This window comes from Neomonachus schauinslandi, chromosome 4 (genome assembly GCF_002201575.2).
Source record: "Neomonachus schauinslandi chromosome 4, ASM220157v2, whole genome shotgun sequence".
NCBI lineage: Eukaryota > Metazoa > Chordata > Mammalia > Carnivora > Phocidae > Neomonachus > Neomonachus schauinslandi.
In genome coordinates, this window is record NC_058406.1 from 102,234,245 (window position 1) to 102,254,014 (window position 19,770).

A 19,770-nucleotide genomic window follows, 5' to 3' on the forward strand; every position below is an offset into this window, starting at 1 on the left:
CCCAGGATCGAGCCCCGCATCGGGCTCCCTGCTCGGCAGGGAGCCTGCTTCTCCCTCTGACCCTCCCCCCTCTCATATGCTCTCTGTCTCTCTCATTCTCTCTGTCTCAAATAAATAAATAAAATCTTTAAAAAAAAAAAAAAACTATTGGTGTACAGGGGCGCCTAGGTGGCTCCGTCAGTTAAGCATCTGCCTTTGGCTCATAATCACAGAGTTCTGGGATGAAGCCCCGAGTGGGGCTCCCTACTCAGTGGGGACCTGCTTCTCCCTCTCTCATTCCCCCTGCTTGTGCTGTCAAATAAATAAATAAAATCTTAAAAAAAAAAAAACTATTGGTGTACAACAGATTTATAATCACTTTAGTTAACTATAGATAAATTACTTCAACTGTAGGTAACAAAGTTATTACTTCAGACCAAAATATAAAAAGTACTGGCTCATTTGCAACTGTGGATGGAACTAGAGTGTATCACACTAAGGAAATAAGTCAATCAGAGAAAGATAATTATCGTATGATTTCACTCATATGTGAAATTTAAGAAACAAAACAGAGGATCATAGGGGAAGAGAGGAAAAAATAAGATGAAACCAGAGAGGGAGACAAACCATAAGAGACTCTTAATCGTAGGAAACAAATGCGGGTTCCTTGAGGGGAGGTGCCTGGGGAGATGGGGTAACTGGGTGATGGACATTAAGGGCATGGGATGTAATGAGCACTGGGTATTATATACGACTGAAGAATCACTGAACTCTACGTCTGAAGCTAATAATACATTATACGTTTATTAACTGAATTTAAATTTAAAAATATTAAGAATAAAAAGTACTGGCTCAGTTTGCAACTCCAAAAGGAAAATTAAGGGAATCCAGAATTTTTTCTGCTTCTTAGACAAAAGAAAGTAAGGCAGATGAGGAGTTAAATTACTACATTGTAATGCCTCATATGACATCCAAGTGTGTGAGAACTTCCAAGCTGTTTCTGTTTTTAAAAAGACCTTCAAAGCCCCCGGTGGTGGTATTCAAAAAGTGAATGTCATACACTGAAACTAATAATTAACAACAAATCTTCCATTTATTTGAAGCAATTCAATTTCAAAAACTTTAAGTTACAGCAGTCACAGAAAAAAAAAACAGGGAAGTCAAAAACAATAAAAGAATAATCAGGAGTGCTGCATTTTTTTTTTTTAACACTGTCATGGCTTTATTCAAAACACAGTTGCACAAAAGTATTAACTTCAAAGTTTTTAAAGGAGAATTTTGAGGAAATTTAACACACTATATACATACTGCCATACAAAGAGCATTAAAATAGGACCAAAAACTTCTACAAAATATAAAACCCACCCTTACTTATTTGCATGAAAATACCACCCACAAAGCTAAATAAGTCTTAAAAAGTTATTTGGAGGCTCTAAATGTTGTTTTCAAACCAAAGAACTCTAATTTTGATTGCACAATAAGATGATTGATAAGAAAGTCAATATATAGATTTCATTTTAAAAATAAGTATTTTATAGTCTGGCATATACTATGCAATGAGAATTCTTAAGGACTAAAACAGGGTATTTCAACTGTTAAAAAAGGAATAAAATGTTAGTCTTTTGGAGATTCCAATCCCCCCACTGAACTTATTCCAAGAGTTTTAGTTCAGTCACTTGTGCAACTTTTTTAGTTTACCCACAAATAACTTTGTAATTTTTACTTTAAAACCCCAAGTCATACATCTGAAACTAAAAAAGAAGTTCTTTACTCAGTAATTTAAATGTGTCCCAGTATAGAAGTATAACTTCAATTAATTTGCTGATGCTAACTTTAAAAAAACTTACAGATATTCAAAACAAAGCAGAAAAAAATTTAGCCAAGATTTAAAAAGCAATTGCCTTGAACACGGAGCCTCCACAACAAAAAGGGAGATGTACTTGTCTACTCATATTATTATATTTAGTAGCCATATAAAGAAACACACCCGTCCCAAATATTTTTCTATTTTTAATGGATTTCCACTTGAAAACAAATCTTAATTTTAATATTTAGTTTCAAATATTTTTCCAACTGCCCAGTATATTCCAATTAAATGCTGTATCTGGTAATACCTTAAAACTATAGGAAGAATAATTAAAGGTTCTACTCAGAAAAATTAGAAATACTTTGCAGTGTGGTATCTAAATCATTTCGGAAGCTAACTTCCCAAAAAGTTGACTTGATTAATTATCAAGAGGCAATTGTTCTGACTTTCGTGGAACATCAATGCTGCTTCTGAAAGCTTCCTTTGCTTTTCTTTCTTCACCCTATTAATACAGCCTGTACATCTTGTCAACCAAGAGAGATTTACAGAAAGCAGAATCTGTTGCATAAAACTGTATTGATAATAATATTCATATTTCAGAAAATACTCAATTTCTTTCACTTAGCTTGTTTAAAACTGAGATAGTCTGAAAAGGTGGTTGAGGTATAAAAGACTAAATAAAGGTTTTCCTGGGTAGCCATAAGTTTCCCAACTTTTTTTGGAGATAGAAGGAGGGGAGTGAAACAAAAAATGAAAGTGATCATAACAGAATTGCTGGGAGGAAAATAAAGAATGTGCAGTTAAAAACAAAACAAAATTAACAACCACTGGCATGTCGTGATTTTCAGCTAGAAAAACAAAGAGCTCACCTGCATGTCTCTGAACTTTAGTACAAGCATTTTTTCCTTCAAAAACAAAATCTTATTAGTCACCTGGCTTAAAAGGTTTCAGAAGCCTCCACAAAAGCCATGAACTATATTGTTGAATAGAACCTTTGCTATTCTGCTCCTACTTTCTAAGTTACTTATGTGACAAAAAAGCACCCAAATACCCTTAGCCAAACAAAAACAAAAACAAAAAAGGTCACTGCCTTCAAACTAAAGATCTCTGGGTCACCTCTAAAAATATAACCAACTTATTAGTCAAGAGACTATTTTCATTTCATATTCCAGCCGACTGTGATTTCAGTTAACTTATAAATAACTTTATAACCTTATGAATGAAATGCACCAAACTACACCTGTGTAAAAGTGATCATGTTTTAATTATGGGCTAAAAATAACTAATACAGTGAGCTTGAATGAGAAAAATGAAGATTCTAAATAAATTGCTAGGGAATTTCACAATGGGGTCAAGGAAAATCTTTTCTCTACATACAATATGATCATTAACAGACTAGTAAATCTTATTTGGAATGATAAGGCAAAAATAGTAAAACCACACTTTTCCTATAAAAAGTTACAGGTTATCTTCTGTAGGGATCACTATGGTACATGAAGAAACAAAGAAGATGTGATCACTCTATTGCACACCCAGGAACATTAGGGAATCTGGTCTTAGAATGATCTAGTCATCTTCTTCATCTCCATCATCTTCAGCATCTCGTTTCCTTTTTTCCCCTCGAAGACCTTCTTCTTCTGAAAGAAGAGTGAAAGAAAAATTGTAAAATACTAAATTTTAACAAATGAATATTTGTTAAATTACAGTTTTGAATCTATCTTATTGAAAACTTAATGGCATAAAAAAATTATACATTAAGTTTCCTCTCAGTGTACTGAACACTTAACAGACTTAGAAATCCATAAATAATGACAGCTTGCTGTGCACCCTTGTGGCCAAATCATGAAGTACAGATCAAGAACTAGGGGTTTGTCATTAAAAGAATCATTAGTAAATTTTTAAATTTATTTTGAAAGGCCTAGGTAAAGAGTACTAGAGAACAAATCTGAAAAGAACATTATCTGGGAGTTCAACTGCTCTTCTCTTAAGAGATAAGGCTTCATTCACCCTCTTCAAAATGAAAGACCTAAGAAAATAATAAATTAAGCTCAAGGTTATCTCATCTCTTCATACCGGTTTTGAAAATAAATGTTACAGGCTGGTGTTTTTTTTAATGAAATTATTGAATGCCCTGAAAAAATTACTTTTTTTTTTTGGAGACTATTTATTTATGGGTGCCTGCGTGGCTCAGTCGGTTAAGCGTCTGCCTCCTGCTCGGGTCATGATCCCGGGGTCCTGGGATCGGCCCCGCATCCGGCTCCCTGCTCGGCGGGAAGCCTGCTTCTCCCTTTCCCTCTGCCCACTGCTCTGCCTACTTGTCCTCTCTCTCTCTGTGTCAAATAAATAAATAAATAATTTTTTTTTAAGATTTATTTATTTATTTGAGAGAGAGAGAGAGAGTACATGAGAGGGGAGAGGGTTAGAGGGAGAAGCAGGCTCCTCGCCGAGCAGGGAGCCCGATGCGGGACTCGATCCCGGGACTCCAGAATCATGACCTGAGCCGAAGGCAGTCGCTCAACCAACTGAGCCACCCAGGCGCCCAATAATCTTTTTTAATATATATATTTTTTAAGATTTTATTTGACAGAGAGAGCGAGTGAGCGAGCACAACCAGGCAGAGGGAGAGGGAGAAGCAGGCTTCACGCTGAGCAGGGAGCCCGATGCGGGGCTCGATCCCAGGATCCCGGGATCGTGACCCAAGCCAAAGGCAGACGCTTAACCAACGGAGCCACCCGGGCGCCCCAGAAAATTACTCTTATAAAGGTTGTATGGGATGACTTAGCTCAGCCAGACGTCTGCCTTCAGCTCAGGTCATGATCTCAGGGTCCTAAGATCGAGTCCCACATCGGGCTCTGCCCTAAGCTTGGAGGCTGCTTAAGATTCTCTCTCTCCCGGGGCGCCTAGGTGGCTCAGATGGTTAAGCGTCTGCCTTCGGCTCAGGTCATGATCCCAGGGTCCTGGGATCGAGCCCCACATCGGGCTCCTGGCTCGGCGGGGAGTCTGCTTCTCCCTCTCCCTCTGCTTCTCCCACTGCTCATGCTCTCTCTCTATATATATCTCTGTGTCTCAAATGAATAAATAAGATCTTAAAAAAAAAAAGATTCTCTCTCTCCCTCTCCTTTTCCTTCTGCCCCTACCACTTGCGAGCTCTCTCTCAAAAAAAAAAAAAAAAAGGTTTTACACCTCTCAAGGCACCCGATGTTACCAAAATCAAATCAGAGACCAGTAATAATTTGAATTATAAACACATTCTTTAAAGTATGTGAATAATAGCTATAACTTTGTTAGGATTTTTTTTATGGCTAATGTAACTCACCCTCTTCTTCCTCTTCTTCCCCTTCTTCAACATAATCATCATCATCTTCTTCATCCTTGAAAACCAAATATTCAGTTTGAGAATAAAAACCCATGACACACTTTTCACCGTTTGGTAGTAATACATTCTAACAAGAGCAAAAAAACTACGGTTATTCTGTGTTCTGACAACCTCTGCCTAACTTACATAGGTCTTTTTTAAGAACCCAACCAAATCTAGTTTATGAAAGTAAGTTATGTTTTAGACCAACGCTGTTTAAAAGAACTTTCTGCAACAACGGAAATGTTCTGTATCTGTGCTGTCCACATGTGGCTACTGAGCATTTAAAATGTGACCAGTACAAGGGCGCCTGGCTGGCTGAGTCAGTAGAGCATGCAACTCTTGATCTCAAGGCTGTGAGTTTGAGCTCCGCAGTGGGTGTAAAGATTACTTAAAAATAAAAAAATCTTTAAATAATAAAATAAAGTAAAATGTGACCAGTACAAATGAGGAACTGAATTTTTCATTTTATTTAATTTTAACTTAAATAACCAAATGTGCCCAGTGGCTACTATAGTGGACACAGTAACTCGACAGTTTCAAAGAAAGATTTTCTATTTTATAGAGTGAGATAGGAATTACCTGAATCCTAGCCCCAACATAGTTACATGCATTGAATAAGTCGCTTAATCTCCCTGGACCTCAGTTTTCCACTCAATAAAAGAAAGTATTCATCTAGAAAGATCTCTAAGTTCCTTCTACATCTAAAAATCTACATATCAAAACAGCAATGTCAAAAAAAAATCACAAAACTTAATCTACAATTTTTGTGGAAGGAGCTGTCTACCGTTTTGTATTAAACCTAACAAACCTTTCTCTTGAATAATCAGTCATAATGATTTGATCATGAACATAACACTAATTAATATTTGCCGATTCCCGGGCGCCTGGGTGGCTCAGTTGGTTAAGCGACTGCCTTCGGCTCAGGTCATGATCCTGGAGTCCCTGGATCGAGTCCCGCATCGGGCTCCCTGCTCAGCAAGGAGCTTGCTTCTCTCTCTGACCCTCCCCCCTCTCATGTGCTCTCTCTCTCTCATTCTGTCTCAAATAAATAAATAAAATTAAAAAAAAATATATTTGCCGATTCCCTCAGAGCCTATCAAAATACGTAGGATGGTTTTCTCCTATTAAAAATGACCCTGGCCTCTACTTTGAATTGTATCTTTTCCTAGTTTTCATGCCTTCTCCTTTCAATTTTACTACTTCAATTTTAATCTGCTATGAATTCAAAAATAGATTGACAAGCTTATTAGAGAATTGAATATAAAAGAGAAAATAGGTTTAGAATAACAGCTTGAACACTCTCCTACAAAGAAAATGTCTTTTAGGGGCGCCTGGGTAGATCAGTCGTTAGGCGTCTGAGCCGAAGGCAGATGCCTAACAACTGAGCCACCCAGGTGCCCCAATAAATAAAATCTTAAAAAAAAAGGGGGGGGGGGGCGCCTGGGTGGCTCAGATGGTTGGGCGTCTGCCTTCGGCTCAGGTCATGATCCCAGGGTTCTGGGATCGAGTCCCGCATCGGGCTCCCTGCTAGGCGGGGAGCCTGCTTCTCCCTCTGCCTCTGCCTCTCTCTCTCTCTCGCTGACTTTCATGAATAAATAAATAAAACATTTAAAAAAATTAAAAAAAAAAAAGGGGGGGGGCGCCCGGGTGGCTCAGTCATTGGGCGTCTGCCTTTGGCTCGGGTCACGATCCCAGGGTCCTGGGATCGAGCCCCGCATCGGGCTCCCTGCTCAGCGGGAAGCCTGCTTCTCCCTCTCCCACTCCCCCTGCTTGTGTTCCTGCTCTCTCTGTGTCTGTCTCTGTCAAATAAATAAATAAAATCTTTAAAAATAAAAAAATTTAAAAAAAAATAAGAAAGAAAAGAAAATGTCTTCTGTTGCTATATTTTGGCTAATCAGAGGCCTTTTACACTCCAAATAGTTGAGTTCTACCATATGTGTGAAAAAAATGGAACCAATCTAGGGTTTCCCCTCCAGCCCCACAAAAGTTTACTGCTCCTTCAAAATACTTTTAATTGGCAAATGCCAAGAACTGCTGAGTAGTTAGGGAAAAACCTGGACAACCCATCCTTTTCACAGTATCCACAGCCCCATTTGTGTCTAGAGATACTCAACAGAACCTAATTTCCCAGCACATAGCTAGGATCCCCTGAGAAACCCAAATGCACGACATTTATATCAGAAATCAATCTTATACAATCAATTCAAACACTGAAAAGCATTCTATACCAGAACACCATCAAGATATAAGGAGGAGAAGGAATAAATGGGGTAGCCAATAGTATAAAAAGGAATCACAATAAAAATCAGGAGAACCTAAAGCTTTAAACTAAAGAAGAAAAGAAAGGAAGAGAAGGTAGAAGGGAGAGGGGACAGGGAAGAGGAAGGAAGGGGAGGGGAAAAGAAAGAAAGAAAAAAGAGAGAGAGAAATAAAGACAAGGGACACATTTTAAACATCTCAGATCTGTGGAGAATGATAAATGAGTATGTTTAAATATTTGTGATTTTTTAAAAAAACACTTGAGATATTAATCACATTTATTCTTTGATAACTTAAAAACATCCAAGTCTCAAAAGCTAATTGCTTCTCTGGATTTTGTTTTAACAAAATATGGTTAGATTAATTGACTGATGGTTGTAAGCCTTTTTTAAAATGGAAGTATAGCTGACACACAACATTACCTTAGCTTCAGGTGTACAACATGGTGATTCAACAAGTTTGCACCTTAAGCTTTGCTCACCGCAAGTACAGCTATCATCTAAGCCTCTCGTTTTTAATATCATCTATGAGGTAACATTCCTCAATAAAAACTCGGCTTTCACCAAAGTCTTGTTCAGTAGAAACTATGGTCTTTTCCTAACTAATGGGAAAGAACATGTTTCCTCACTGTACTCTATAGTACAGAGGGATCACAATTCCCAATTCTTCTAAAGCCCCCATTCCCATTTTTTTTTTTTTTAAGATTTTTATTTATTTATTTGACAGAGAGACAGAGCAGGAACACAAGCAGGGGGAATGGGAGAGGGAGAAGCAGGCTTCCCGCCGAGCAGGGAGCCCGATGTGGGGCTTGATCCCAGGACCCTGGGATCATGACCTGAGCTGAAGGCAGTTGCTTAAGCGACTGAGCCACCCAGGCGCCCCTCCCCATTCCCATTTTTAAAGAAATATACTACACACATAAAGCCCTTCTTTATACATATTAATTTCTTACCTCTGAAGAGTAACAAATAAAAATAATACTCAAACCAAAAACAGCTACTCAAATCCCATTCCTATCTCTTTCTACTTTCTTTTTAAATCTCAATAGTCTCAGAAGCTTCTACAGACTCTCACCTTCTAAAAGTAAGTTTAAAACATAACTATTTAAAAATATTTAAAACATTGTAAATATCCAAACCATTTCATCATGTTTGAAAACTTCTGGTCCATGCTAGCCGGGTACTACACTGACTTGATGTTGTGGGTATCATCTCAGAGATTTTTGCTCTATACTTGACTATGTCACTTTTATTTATTTTTTTTTAAGAGAATCTTTTTTCTTTAATATTTTATTTATTCACTTTTGCGACACAGAGAGGGAGAGAGAGAGGGAGGGAGAGAGAGGGAACACAAGCAGGGGGAGAGGCAGAGGAAGAAGCAGACTTCCCGCCAAGCAGGGAGCCCAATGCGGGGCTCCATCCCAGGACCCTGGGATCATGACCGAAGCCGAAGGCAGACCTTAAAGACTGAGCCACCCAGGTGCCCTGACTAGGTCACTTTTAGTTAGTATTCCCCAATATTCAATGGAATGATAAACACAACATCTACAGTTGGTTGAAAGTCATTTTTAAACTACTTAATACTATTTAGACTTAATAAAGAATTACTGGCAAAGAAAAAAGCCAAATACAAAATAACATGAGTCCATTATTTTACTAAATAACTTAAAACTTAGGGGAGGGATGCCTGGGTGGCTCAGTCGTTAAGCATCTGCCTTCGGTTCAGGTCATGACCCCAGGGTCCTGGGATCGAGCCCCCCCCCCCCCCCCGCCTGCTGCTCCCCCTGCTTGTGCTCTCTCGCTCTCGCTCTATCTCTCTGACAAATAAATAAATAAAGCTTAAGGGAAAAATATTCAAGCTGTATGCTGATGTAAACTGAACAGGCTGATTTTGTCTATGAATGCTTTTTTTTTTTTTAAAGATTTTATTTATTTATTTGACAGAGAGAGAGGAAACACAAGCAGGGGGAGTGGGAGAGGGAGAAGCAGGCTTCCCGCGGAGCAGGGAGCCCGATGTGGGGCTCGATCCCAGGACCCTGGGATCATGACCTGAGCCGAAAGCAGACGCTTAACGACTGAGCCACCCAGGTGCCCCTCTCTATGAATGCTTAAAGTGCTGTTCTTCATTATTGGACAGCTGCCAACTCACTAAGGCCCCAAACAAGTTTAAGTTCTATTTTTTCCACATTAGTTTCATAATTAAAATGGTATCAGAAAAAAATTATCAATGATCAGTGATATTATCTATCTAACCAATGTAAAAGTCATAAGAAGAACAAATAAGAATACACTAACAATTTCTAGTCTAAATAAGAGGTATTATTTTTAATAATAAAAACTTGAATTATGGGGCGCCTGAGTGGCTCAGTTGGTTAAGCGACTGCCTTCGGCTCGGGTCATGATCCTAGAGTCCCGGGATCGAGTCCCGCCATCAGGCTCCCTGCTCAGCAGGGAGTCTGCTTCTCCCTCTGATCTTCCCCCCACTCATGTGCACTCTCTCTTTCTCTCTCTCTCTCAAATAAATAAATACAGTCTTTAAAAAAAACTTGAACTATGAAAACAAAACTCAGTAATTTAAAAACATTACAAGAAAATAGTAATTCCCAGGGGGCGAAAGATCATTTGTTCAAGTCAACTGAAACTTCCTGTGAGCTTACTATGTCCCTGTCAATGTATTAGATGCTGAGATACAAAGACGGATGACCCTCCCCTTAAGGAGCTCGCCATCTAGTAGAACGTGGCCAAATAAACAAGTTTTTACAAAAGTGTCTACAGGCAACAGAAGACTAACTGAGAATCAAAGATAACGGAGGAAGGAGTGATTACCTATAAAAAGTTACAGAAAGCTTCAATAATGAGACAACGCCAGAACTGAGTTTTTAAAGCGTTCACAAAGCATGATCTGGGTGTCAGTCACACAAGTATATACAACAGTAAAATGTCATGAACATGTACATAAAATCAGTGTACTTTCCAGGCTTCAACGATACTTACGTTTACCTCAGTAAAAAAGAAAATAAAGTTAATCAGAGAGCATGGGTAAAGTCATTTCAGATAAGAGTAAACAATGTATCTACAGACAGAAAGGCAAGAAATAGCTTGGTGTGACAATTTAATTTGGTACTGAGGGAGAAGACACTAGAGAAGGAAGCAGGGGCTAGATAATGATGGGCCTTGTATGCCTGGATGGCAACAGGGAAACATTGAAGTGTTTCAAGCAGGCTAGTGATATGATCACATTTGCACACAGGCTATGCAAGCACACACTGTGAAGGAGACACCTAAGTGGTGACACTGTCTTCAGAGAGACCATTTGGAAAGCTACTCCAAAACCGTAAGCAAGAAATAATCGGGGAAAGGAAAGCTGTCCTGAGTGCCTACAACGTGCCAGGGACTGGATACTTTACACATATTATCTTGTTAAATCCCTAAAAGAGGCCTAAGAGGTTGATACAATCTTAGTTTTATAAATGCAGAAGCTGAGGCTCAGAAACTTTTGTAAAATGTTTCTACCATACCGTGGCATGCAGCTCCAGGCAGAATGGGTTTGAAAGATATCTGGGCGGTAAAATCAGTAGGTGTTTATGATTACCTGGATACAGTATGAGCTGCGGGACAGTGGGGAAAATGACAGGCAGACAGATACACTTAGACCCACAAGTTAGGAACAACTTTCAGATTTCTACACAACTCACTATTTATAGTACTTGGCCCTATGCCTAAATAATTAATTTTCAGCGCACATAAAAAGTGCCTATTCACCTGGATTTCTTCTTTCATTAAATATGAGAGGCCCACTTCCTCTTCTCCCTCTCCCAGTTCTGAGCCTGCTTCATCTTCATCCTCATCTTCATCCTCCTCTTCTTCCTCCTCCTCTTCTTCATATTCTTCAGGTGGACCAGCTTCATCTTCCTCTTCCTCTTCATCATCTTCATCTCCATCTTTAAAAATATTTTAAAAGACGAGCAAACGGCTGAGCAAATGTTTCTTGCTAGTATGTTGATCCTACCTGCCCTTGTCCCAATCACCTCCAACTCTTAAGTCAATGGGTAGATGGAAAGTATCTCAGGGTGATTTTCTTTTTTTAAGATTTCCCTTCCAAGGGGTGCCTGGGTGGCTCAGCCGGTTAAGCTTCTGACTCTTGATTTCAACTGAGGTCATGATCTCAGGGTTGTGAGTCAGGCTCCACATTCAGTGGGAAGTCTGCTTGACTTTCCCTCTGCCCCTCTCCCTGCTGATGCGCCCATGCTCTCTCTCTAAAATAAATAAATAAATCTTTAAAAAAGATTTCCCTTTTACAACATCCATATTTACTATTTGAGAAATATGGTTTCTATTTCTTTTTAAAGATCTTATTTATGGGGGCCTGGGTGGCTCAGTCATTAAGTGTCTGCCTTCAGCTCAGGTCATGATCGCAGGGTCCTGGGATTGAGTCCCGCATCGGGCTCCCTGCTCAGTGGGGAGCCTGCTTCTCCCTCTCCCACTCCCCCTGCTGTGTTCCCTCTCTTGCTGTCTCTCTGTCAAATAAATAAATAAAATCTTAAAAAAAAAAGTAAAGATTTTATTTATTTATTTGAGAGAGAGAGAGAACAAGCTGGGGGTAGGGGCAGAGGAAAAGGGAGAAGCAGACTCCCCACTGAGCAGGGAGCCCGATGATGTGGGGCTCGATCCCAGGACCCTGGGATCATGACCTGAGCTGAAGGCAGACGTTTAACCAACTGAGCTGCCCAGGTGCCTTGAGAAATATAGTTTCTATTTTTTTTTTTAAGATTTTATTTATTTGAGAGAGAGAGCAACCAAGAGAGAGCACAAGCAGGAGGAAGGGCAGAGGGAGAAGCAGACTCCCTGCTCAGCAGGGAGCCCGATGTGGGACTCAATCCCGGCACCGGGATCATGACCTGAGCTGAAGGCAGAGGCTTAACCGACTGAGCCACCCAGGCACCCCGAAATATGGTTTCTAAATACCGAAATATTTCCAATGTATAGATTTTCATCGAAACATTACATGCATTAAAGTTTGTTTTACCTTGTGGACACTTTAAAACCCGCTTCTCTATCATTCTATCATTTTCTAATATTGTTTATCCATCAGATTTCTTTTTACAGTAAAAAAATTTTCAACCAAGAGTAACAAACAGTGTCCCATTACTAATAACAGCCATTCCATCATCTGTTAGTCACCCATTTATCCAATAATATATATTCATCACCTAATTCTAACACATTTCCATCACCACCCCCCCCCCCCCCCCCCACCCCCCAAAAAACCATAATCATTCATAGTCACTCCCCATTCTCCTCTCACCCACTGGCAACCACTACTCTACTTTCTGTTTCTATGAATTTGCCTATTCTGGACATTTCATACAAATGGAGTCACACAAAATGTGGCCTTTTGTGTCTGGCTTCTTTCACTACATAGAATGTTTTCAATGCCATAACATGTATCAGTACTTCATTCATTCTTATGACTGAATAATATTTCATTGTATGGATATATCACATTTCATTTATCCATCAGTTGACAGGCCATTCAGGTTGTTTCTATTTCTTAATTATTATGGATAACACTATAAGGAATGATTCCTTTTTTTAAAAAAAAGGTACTATTTTTTTTAAAAAGGTACTATTTTAAAAGTTCCCACTTTTACTAGGTGGTGGTTAAACAAGTTTATACAGATATAAAATTTCACAGAGCTTGATAGTATAATAATCATTAAATTCCCCTATCAGAAATCTAAAAGAAGAAATACAGGATTAGGGCTGTGGATTTGTAATTTTTCTTGTCTTACTATCTTTTTTTTCCAACACCCAAATATCCAGGCCCAATCTAAATTGCATGGCTAGGCTGGAGCCTATATTTATAAGCATTAAGAATGATTACCCTCATCATCCTCCTCTTCTGAGTCTGGTGCTTCGTTATCCTCCTGATCAAATCCATCTAAGTAAGTGATTTGCTGCAGCAGTTCAAAAATACTTTCTCTGTAATCTTCCAGGTTTGTGATCTCACAGTTAAACAAGTCAAGACTTTTCAAATTTTTAAGATTTTGCTGGAAAAGTAAAAAGTTAAAACTTACATTTCGAGATTTTAAATACTATGTTATTTCTTTTTAATTCATGAACCAGAAAACATATATTTGAAATCAAAAGGCTGATTTTTGGATTTTTCAAATTTTATAATGAAGGGCTATTGTATCAATTATTTCTTTTTTTAAAGATTTTATTTATTTATTTGAGAGAGTGAGCAAGCGAGCGAGCATGACAGGGGTGGGGGGAAGAGAAGAAGGGAAGCAGGATCCCCACTGAGCAGGAAGCGTGATGTGGGGCTTGATCCCAGGCAGCTGAAGGCAGGCGCTCAACCAACTGAGCCACCCAGGCGCCCCCCCACATCAATTCTCTTAATGAGGCCCTGTACATAAACTCCGCAAGAGTAGGAACTTTGTTTTGTTCACCACTGAATCTCCAGCACCTGGCTTAGTGCCTTACTATAGTAGCCACTCAATGTATTTTGTTGACCAGATATGTGCATAAAGAGGCAACAACAATAATGTGGTTAGCTTAAATCCTGTCAAGCTTGTTGTCAATACTTTCAACCTCCTCCCAAGCTTTTTTAAAATTGGAGCAACAATTTTCTGAGTTTCACTTCATCTCATACCAGGAAACAAAGGAGCAAATAATAAAATAACTCAAAAAACAAAAAAAATCAAGAAGGAAGGAAAAAGAATAGAATTTAAGAAAATACTGGGAAGTTTGAAACCAGATATTCAACTCCTGAAGTTAACGATAAAATAAATTTCTCACAGATTTATCTGAATGTTTTACTCTAAGAGAAAGGAAAGCAATAACCATCTAGATAAAAACATATAAGAAATTTCAGAAGTTTCAAAGAGTGAAATATAAACCAGTAAGATAAAACACAAGCAAATCTCAGAAAATCAACCAAAAAAGAGCAAGTCCAGGGACCTTCCACTCACCAGAGCTTCTACTGTACTGAGATCTTTGATTTTGTTTCCACTCAGATTGAGGTAGGTAAGATTTGGACATTTCTCTGCCAGGACTTCCAAACCTCCAGAAATTATATTGTCACTAAGTTCCAACTATATATTCAACATGGAGAAAAAACAAACAATGGTGAAAGCTTAGGGCAGATCAGATTTTTTTAAGTTTTTTTATTTATTTAAATAACCTCTACACCCCATGTGGGGCTCAAACCTACAACCCCGAGATCAAGAGTCGCATGCTCTTCTGACTGAGCTAACCAGGCACCCCCAGATTTTTAAAATATATCAATCTGAAGAAGAAAAACAACTGTCATTCTCTCTGGCTTCAAGAGACTGTCACAAATTATTAACTTCCAAATTCCCACCTATAATCACCAAATAATATGTTAGAAATCCTACATAACAAGCTTCTAAGTTTGGCTCCAGATGTGTTACAGATAGATTTTTATGTTTCAGAGAAAAACATTTGATAGATATTAAACCCAAATTCATGTCAAACGGAATTTCATTATTAAGTTTAAATTTCTAAAAGCGGTATTAGAGCTGATTCTAAAATCCTACATAACCCATTTTCTTATCTCTAGAAATTTAGAATCTTCTAATTAAAAGGCAGAATGGTTGTTTCATTTGGCCAAAACCTAGACATATTAGCCCTTGGCATCAAAATTATGATGATTTCACACTTAATACCAACTTACCTTTCGAAGTTTATTTAAGCTAGGCAACCGGGCCAGTGAACTTAGTTCCACATTAGCCATACTCAGAAACTCTAGTTTTTTAAAAGTATCATTCAGGCCTTCAATTTCCCCATTGACACATAGGCAATTATCAAGGACTAACTCTGTCACCTGTAAGACAGAAAATGAATGATTCTTTACTTTGCAGTCTGTTTAGCAAAAGACCTGGGTCAAGACACACTGGAAATGTGAATATTAAAACCATCAATCCCATTACAAAGATTCTTTCTCTCCTCCCCCCACCAAAAACTGAAAGACAACCTAAAGTCATCATTATAAGTTAACCTTTTAAATTTAAACTTAGACCAAGAAGTTCAATGCCTGCTCAGATCACTGATGCATAAAAAATAAACCTTTGAAAAAGGTCCCATGTGAAACTTACTTCTGCCCCGATGAGGATTCTCAACATTAGGGCATATATTTATGCAGTGAGGGGATGACTAGGCTACTGGGAAAGGGTTCAAGTGAGCTGCCCTAAAACAGCAGGGAGAAAAAAGGAAACTATTTTATTCACGTTTCAAGTTTAAACCCCCTTATCTTTGGTTGATAAATGCCACCATAACTCAAAAATACCTTGTTACCCTTCATGAAGAAATGTTAGAAAGCTCATTCTGAGAAAGCTGGCTAAGGGAGGTTATTTGTTCTTAATAGCAGGGCCAAACAATGTGACCCAGAACAATACATCCTTGACAAAATGTTATTTCTCTGTAACACTCTGGTAGCATTTTTGCGGACTTTTCCCCATGGTGGGGGGGGGGGGGGTGCATCCTCCTATTAGGTCAGAGCTGTAGAACAAAACTTGCTGGTGTGCACCTAAAAGGACTTAATCTAAGGGGGAGACAGGAGACCCTGGATCTCTACTCCCAATGCAAAAATATGTCTGAGGAATTTTGAGGGCTAAAAACTTAACAAGGAATGCCACCTTCTCTATCTGAATATGACTTTCAAATAATTATTTGAGAGACCAGAAAAGGCCTATGATCTCCTGTTTAGAGGTAAGGAAGCCAAGGCCCAAAGGGTAAGAATAAGAATAACTTGGCTAGGGTCATCCAGTTAGTATGACAGAGCTGTGCCTCCACTCTCAATCTTCTGACTCCTAGTCCAGCTGAGCGGAGGAGAACGCCGGTATTTGGCGTCAGAAAACCAGTTCTTCCACTTGAGTAAATAACTTCACTGCCCTGGGACTCGGTTTGCTAATTTGGATTCTACAACAATACAATCCACCTTACAAGTCTATCCGAAGGAGAAAAGTAAATGATAAACACAATAAGTGTTTTGTAAACTGTAAAGAGCTATACAAATATAAGAGACCGTTATTACACCATAGGGGAGGAAGGAGAGGCTGCAAAAAGGCAACCTCTGGCACCCCCCAAAATTGGAAAGGAAACTACTACTGGTAGGGTAGGTAAATGAAAGAGGGTAAAGGGGAGCAAATCTACTTTTCCAACCCAAGACATACAAAAGCATTCTAAATGTGTGCTCCTGAGAGGCAGTTTTTAAAGTCTGATTTTGTTTTCCTGAAGCCCCCAAAGAGTAGGCCCTAGAAAACTCCCAGATCTCTCTGGGATGATAGTAGCGACTGTTTCCTTCTCCTTGCCCTTTGCTAATTTCAGGGATACATAAAGAAAACAAAGTACATAAAGACCTTGGGTTCCCACTCCGCACGCCGCCACAGCCCCCCACACAGACCCTACTCATCTTCTGCGCTGGTTTGCACAGGCACCACCCCCGCCCCTGCTGAAAACAACTACATCCCTTACATTCCACTTCGAGTGTTTATTTCAGAGGCCGCAATTAACAAGACTCTTGACGCTTTCCCCTGCGGTCTGAAGTGCGAGGTTCCTCGCTGGCCACCCGCTCCGTTCTTGTGACCAGCCGCTCCGACCCACGGAAAACCCCACAGGCGGCGGGGACTCCTCAAGAGAAAGACGGGTCGCCTCCCGGCCCGAGTTCCCAGCCCCTCCGCCCCGGGCGGGAAGGGCTGGGGGAAGCCGAGAAGGCGCCCTCGAAAAGGAGGCGGAAACGCCTCCCGTCCGACCCCCGAAAAGTTGACCGCGACCAGCCTCACGTGGCCCCTCCCAAGGCCGTCTCTTTAACTACGGCGACAGCAGCAAGAGCGCATCATTTAGTTTCGCCGAATCCATCTTTAAAGCACAAAACTACTACGACTGATTTGTTGAGTTTTGTGAAACCTTCTCCAGGGATCAAATTCGGAGTTGCGGCCACTACGATACGACACGCCGAATATCGTCACACCGCGGGGGGACGAAGAGCATTACGCCTCGCGTCCCCTCCCCACCTCCGGTCTCTGCGACGACTCCCAAAACTTACCCGCGGCGGGGGAAGCGACCGCTGACCCAGATTCCGCCCGGCGGCGGTCGGCGCGCGCCGCTTCCCGGGGGAGTGGGCGCCGCCGGCTGCGGGCGGTCCTCAGACTCCGCCAGGGACCCCAGCCCGCGCCCGGCGCGACGTCACACACCCGCGGCCTCGAGCCCGGGGACAACCCCCCCAAAAAAGAAAGAGTTGGCAGCACTGCAGAAAAGTTAGACTAACTTCTCAGGCGACGATGGCTGCGGCAGGGGCAAGTGGGACTGGGGGGTCGCGCCCACGCCGCCGGCCCCTGGGAGGAGGAGGGAACCAAGCGGCGGAGCGGCCCCCAGCACTCCGCTTCCCGCCCCCACCAGGCCTGGACTCCCGACTTGAAGAGAACCTAAAGAGGCTAAGCCCCCAGCCACACAAAAACGCCCCTAGGAACTTAAACCCTTCGCCATTTTAAGTAGATTTTAATGATTTAACACTTAAAATTAAATATCCCCCCCAACCCTAACCCCAGGTGGGGGTTAATTCATTACCCCTCCCCACACACCCACCCGACCCCCAGAAACCCGATCCTCTGAATACAGGTCTGGTGGGGAAGGGGAGGGGGCTGAGTCATCTCACCTCCTCCGGGGCTCTGTTCCTTAACTCCAGGTTAATCCTCTTTTTCATCTCCATGTCCTCCTCCTGCTCTTCTGCTACTACTCCCTTCCCTTACCCTTTCCTGCCTTTCCCACTACCCCCAACCCTTAAATTTTAAAAGATTTGGAAATGAATGAAAAGAAAAGCAAATATAAACGCCCACCACCTCCAGATAGGTGTGGGGGAGAAAGAAGAGAATAGCAAATGGAGTCCAAGGAGTTGGGACTCTAACTCGGCTGCCCCCACCTCCTTGTCCACACACTCGCGCGCACTCACACGCACACACACACACGCGCGCGCGCGCGCGCACACGCGCACACACACACACGCACACACACACGCGCGCGCGCACACACACACACCACAGTTCCTTCCCCTTCAATGGCTGCTCTGAGACTGAGCCTCCATGACACGGCACCGCCAACCCCCTGGCCTACACTCCACCCACCTTCCGAATGTATTGGTTAATTCTTTAGCATCACACTGTTTCATTGGGCTGCATTAATGTCCATCAGTCTTCAGGGTGGACCTGAACCAGAAGCGCTGTGTCTATTGGCTACGACCAAGCGCGCAGTTAACTCCGATAGGTCCGGGAGGGTGTTCGTCCTGGGGAAAAGATTTTGAATCCCAGCAGCCCCCCGCCTTTTCTTTGTGTGGTTGGCGCGCTTTCCCTAGGCGTTCGGACGGTTTTGATACCTGCTGGATTTGTTTTTTGTTTTGTTTTGTTTTTAGTGTGAAAGGGAGGGAGAAAGCATCCTTCTTATGTACCCAGGTTGCAGGACTCATAATCTGGCACACAAACATGCACCGGCTCTTGGCTGTTTTAAAGCACCTTGCGGCCAAGGTGCACATGAGCTTTCGTGGCACTGCCCGGCTGGGGATAAGCTTCTGGTGCAGAACCAGACGCGAGATAAAGATAGTATTTTAACTTCCAACATGAAGGACTGAACGTTTTTGAAAACAGTTGGGTGAATTATGTAAGTTAGGCACCTTTAAACAAAACTAGCCTGGAGGAATTGTTACTGAGGTAATTGTTGCTGTAATAAACACCAAGACGTGGGAGGAAAAACAGTGCTGGACTAGTGAAAATCAGACATCAATTCGCATAGAAATGGTACTGCAATGCTTCTCCTTTCTAATTTCCCTTTGGTCGGTTTCCTTGGATACCTGTAGGTTAAATGTGCTTTTAAAAGTCTATGAATGTGAGATATAAAAGAGCGGGATAAGAATGATCTTTTTTTTTTTTTTAAATTTTGTCTTGAGAGTCTAACTTCTTAGTTCTTGCTTAAATTTGTCCTTTCAATCCCTTACACCATTCTCCGGATAAATGCCCAAAGAAATTCCAAATGATTTGGGGAAGAAAGTGGGTGAATTAGTCCAACCCCTCTCAGAGCGGAGTGCTTGTTTGCTAAGTTTTCAGTTTCTCCGGTTAGAGACCATAGGGTTTCAAACAGACTCCTCAACACTTTGCCACTATCCCTCCTCCTCCCACACAGAGACACACAGCTCCTCAATTAGGCTTACGTTTAAAATGTAAATATTTGGTAGTTAGCATGTTAAATACTTTAAAGGAAAATAAAATAGTGATTGTCTTCTGGATAAGTGTTTCCTTTGAGTTCTTGAAAAGGAAATTTTGTGAAGATGAAAACAGGGGGAGAGGGAGAGCTTTTGG

At 40.9% G+C, this 19,770-nt stretch overlaps 1 protein-coding gene across 7 annotated transcripts; it reads right to left on the minus strand.

Moving 5' to 3' along the window:
* Window positions 1-1,174: 1,174 nt before the first annotated feature.
* Window positions 1,175-18,522, minus strand: ANP32E (acidic nuclear phosphoprotein 32 family member E). Of its 7 annotated transcripts, none has more exons than XM_044914144.1 (7): window positions 18,081-18,522; window positions 15,102-15,251; window positions 14,377-14,499; window positions 13,287-13,452; window positions 11,234-11,337; window positions 5,103-5,157; window positions 1,175-3,423 (listed from the first exon to the last, which is right to left on the minus strand). In XM_044914144.1, the coding sequence occupies exons 1-7, from the start codon at window positions 18,132-18,134 to the stop codon at window positions 3,353-3,355; spliced, it is 723 nt and encodes a 240-aa protein (XP_044770079.1). In that variant the 5' UTR covers window positions 18,135-18,522; the 3' UTR covers window positions 1,175-3,352. The 7 variants fall into 7 exon arrangements, with proteins under 7 accessions (XP_044770079.1, XP_044770078.1, XP_044770077.1 ...); XM_044914143.1 differs by having other exon boundaries at window positions 11,201-11,343; XM_044914142.1 differs by having other exon boundaries at window positions 1,175-3,420; window positions 11,165-11,343.
* Window positions 18,523-19,770: the final 1,248 nt, after the last annotated feature.

Bases quoted from the DNA above. Each gene is read 5' to 3' on its own strand.
- ANP32E (XM_021688057.1), bottom strand. From the start codon at position 18,134: ATGGAGATGAAAAAGAGGATTAACCTGGAGTTAAGGAACAGAGCCCCG. The intron at 15,252-18,080 runs GTGAGATGACTC...TCTGTCTTACAG, and splicing joins GGAACAGAGCCCCGGAGGAG to GTGACAGAGTTAGTCCTTGA. The intron at 14,500-15,101 runs GTAAGTTGGTAT...TTGAATATATAG, and splicing joins GCTTAAATAAACTTCGAAAG to TTGGAACTTAGTGACAATAT.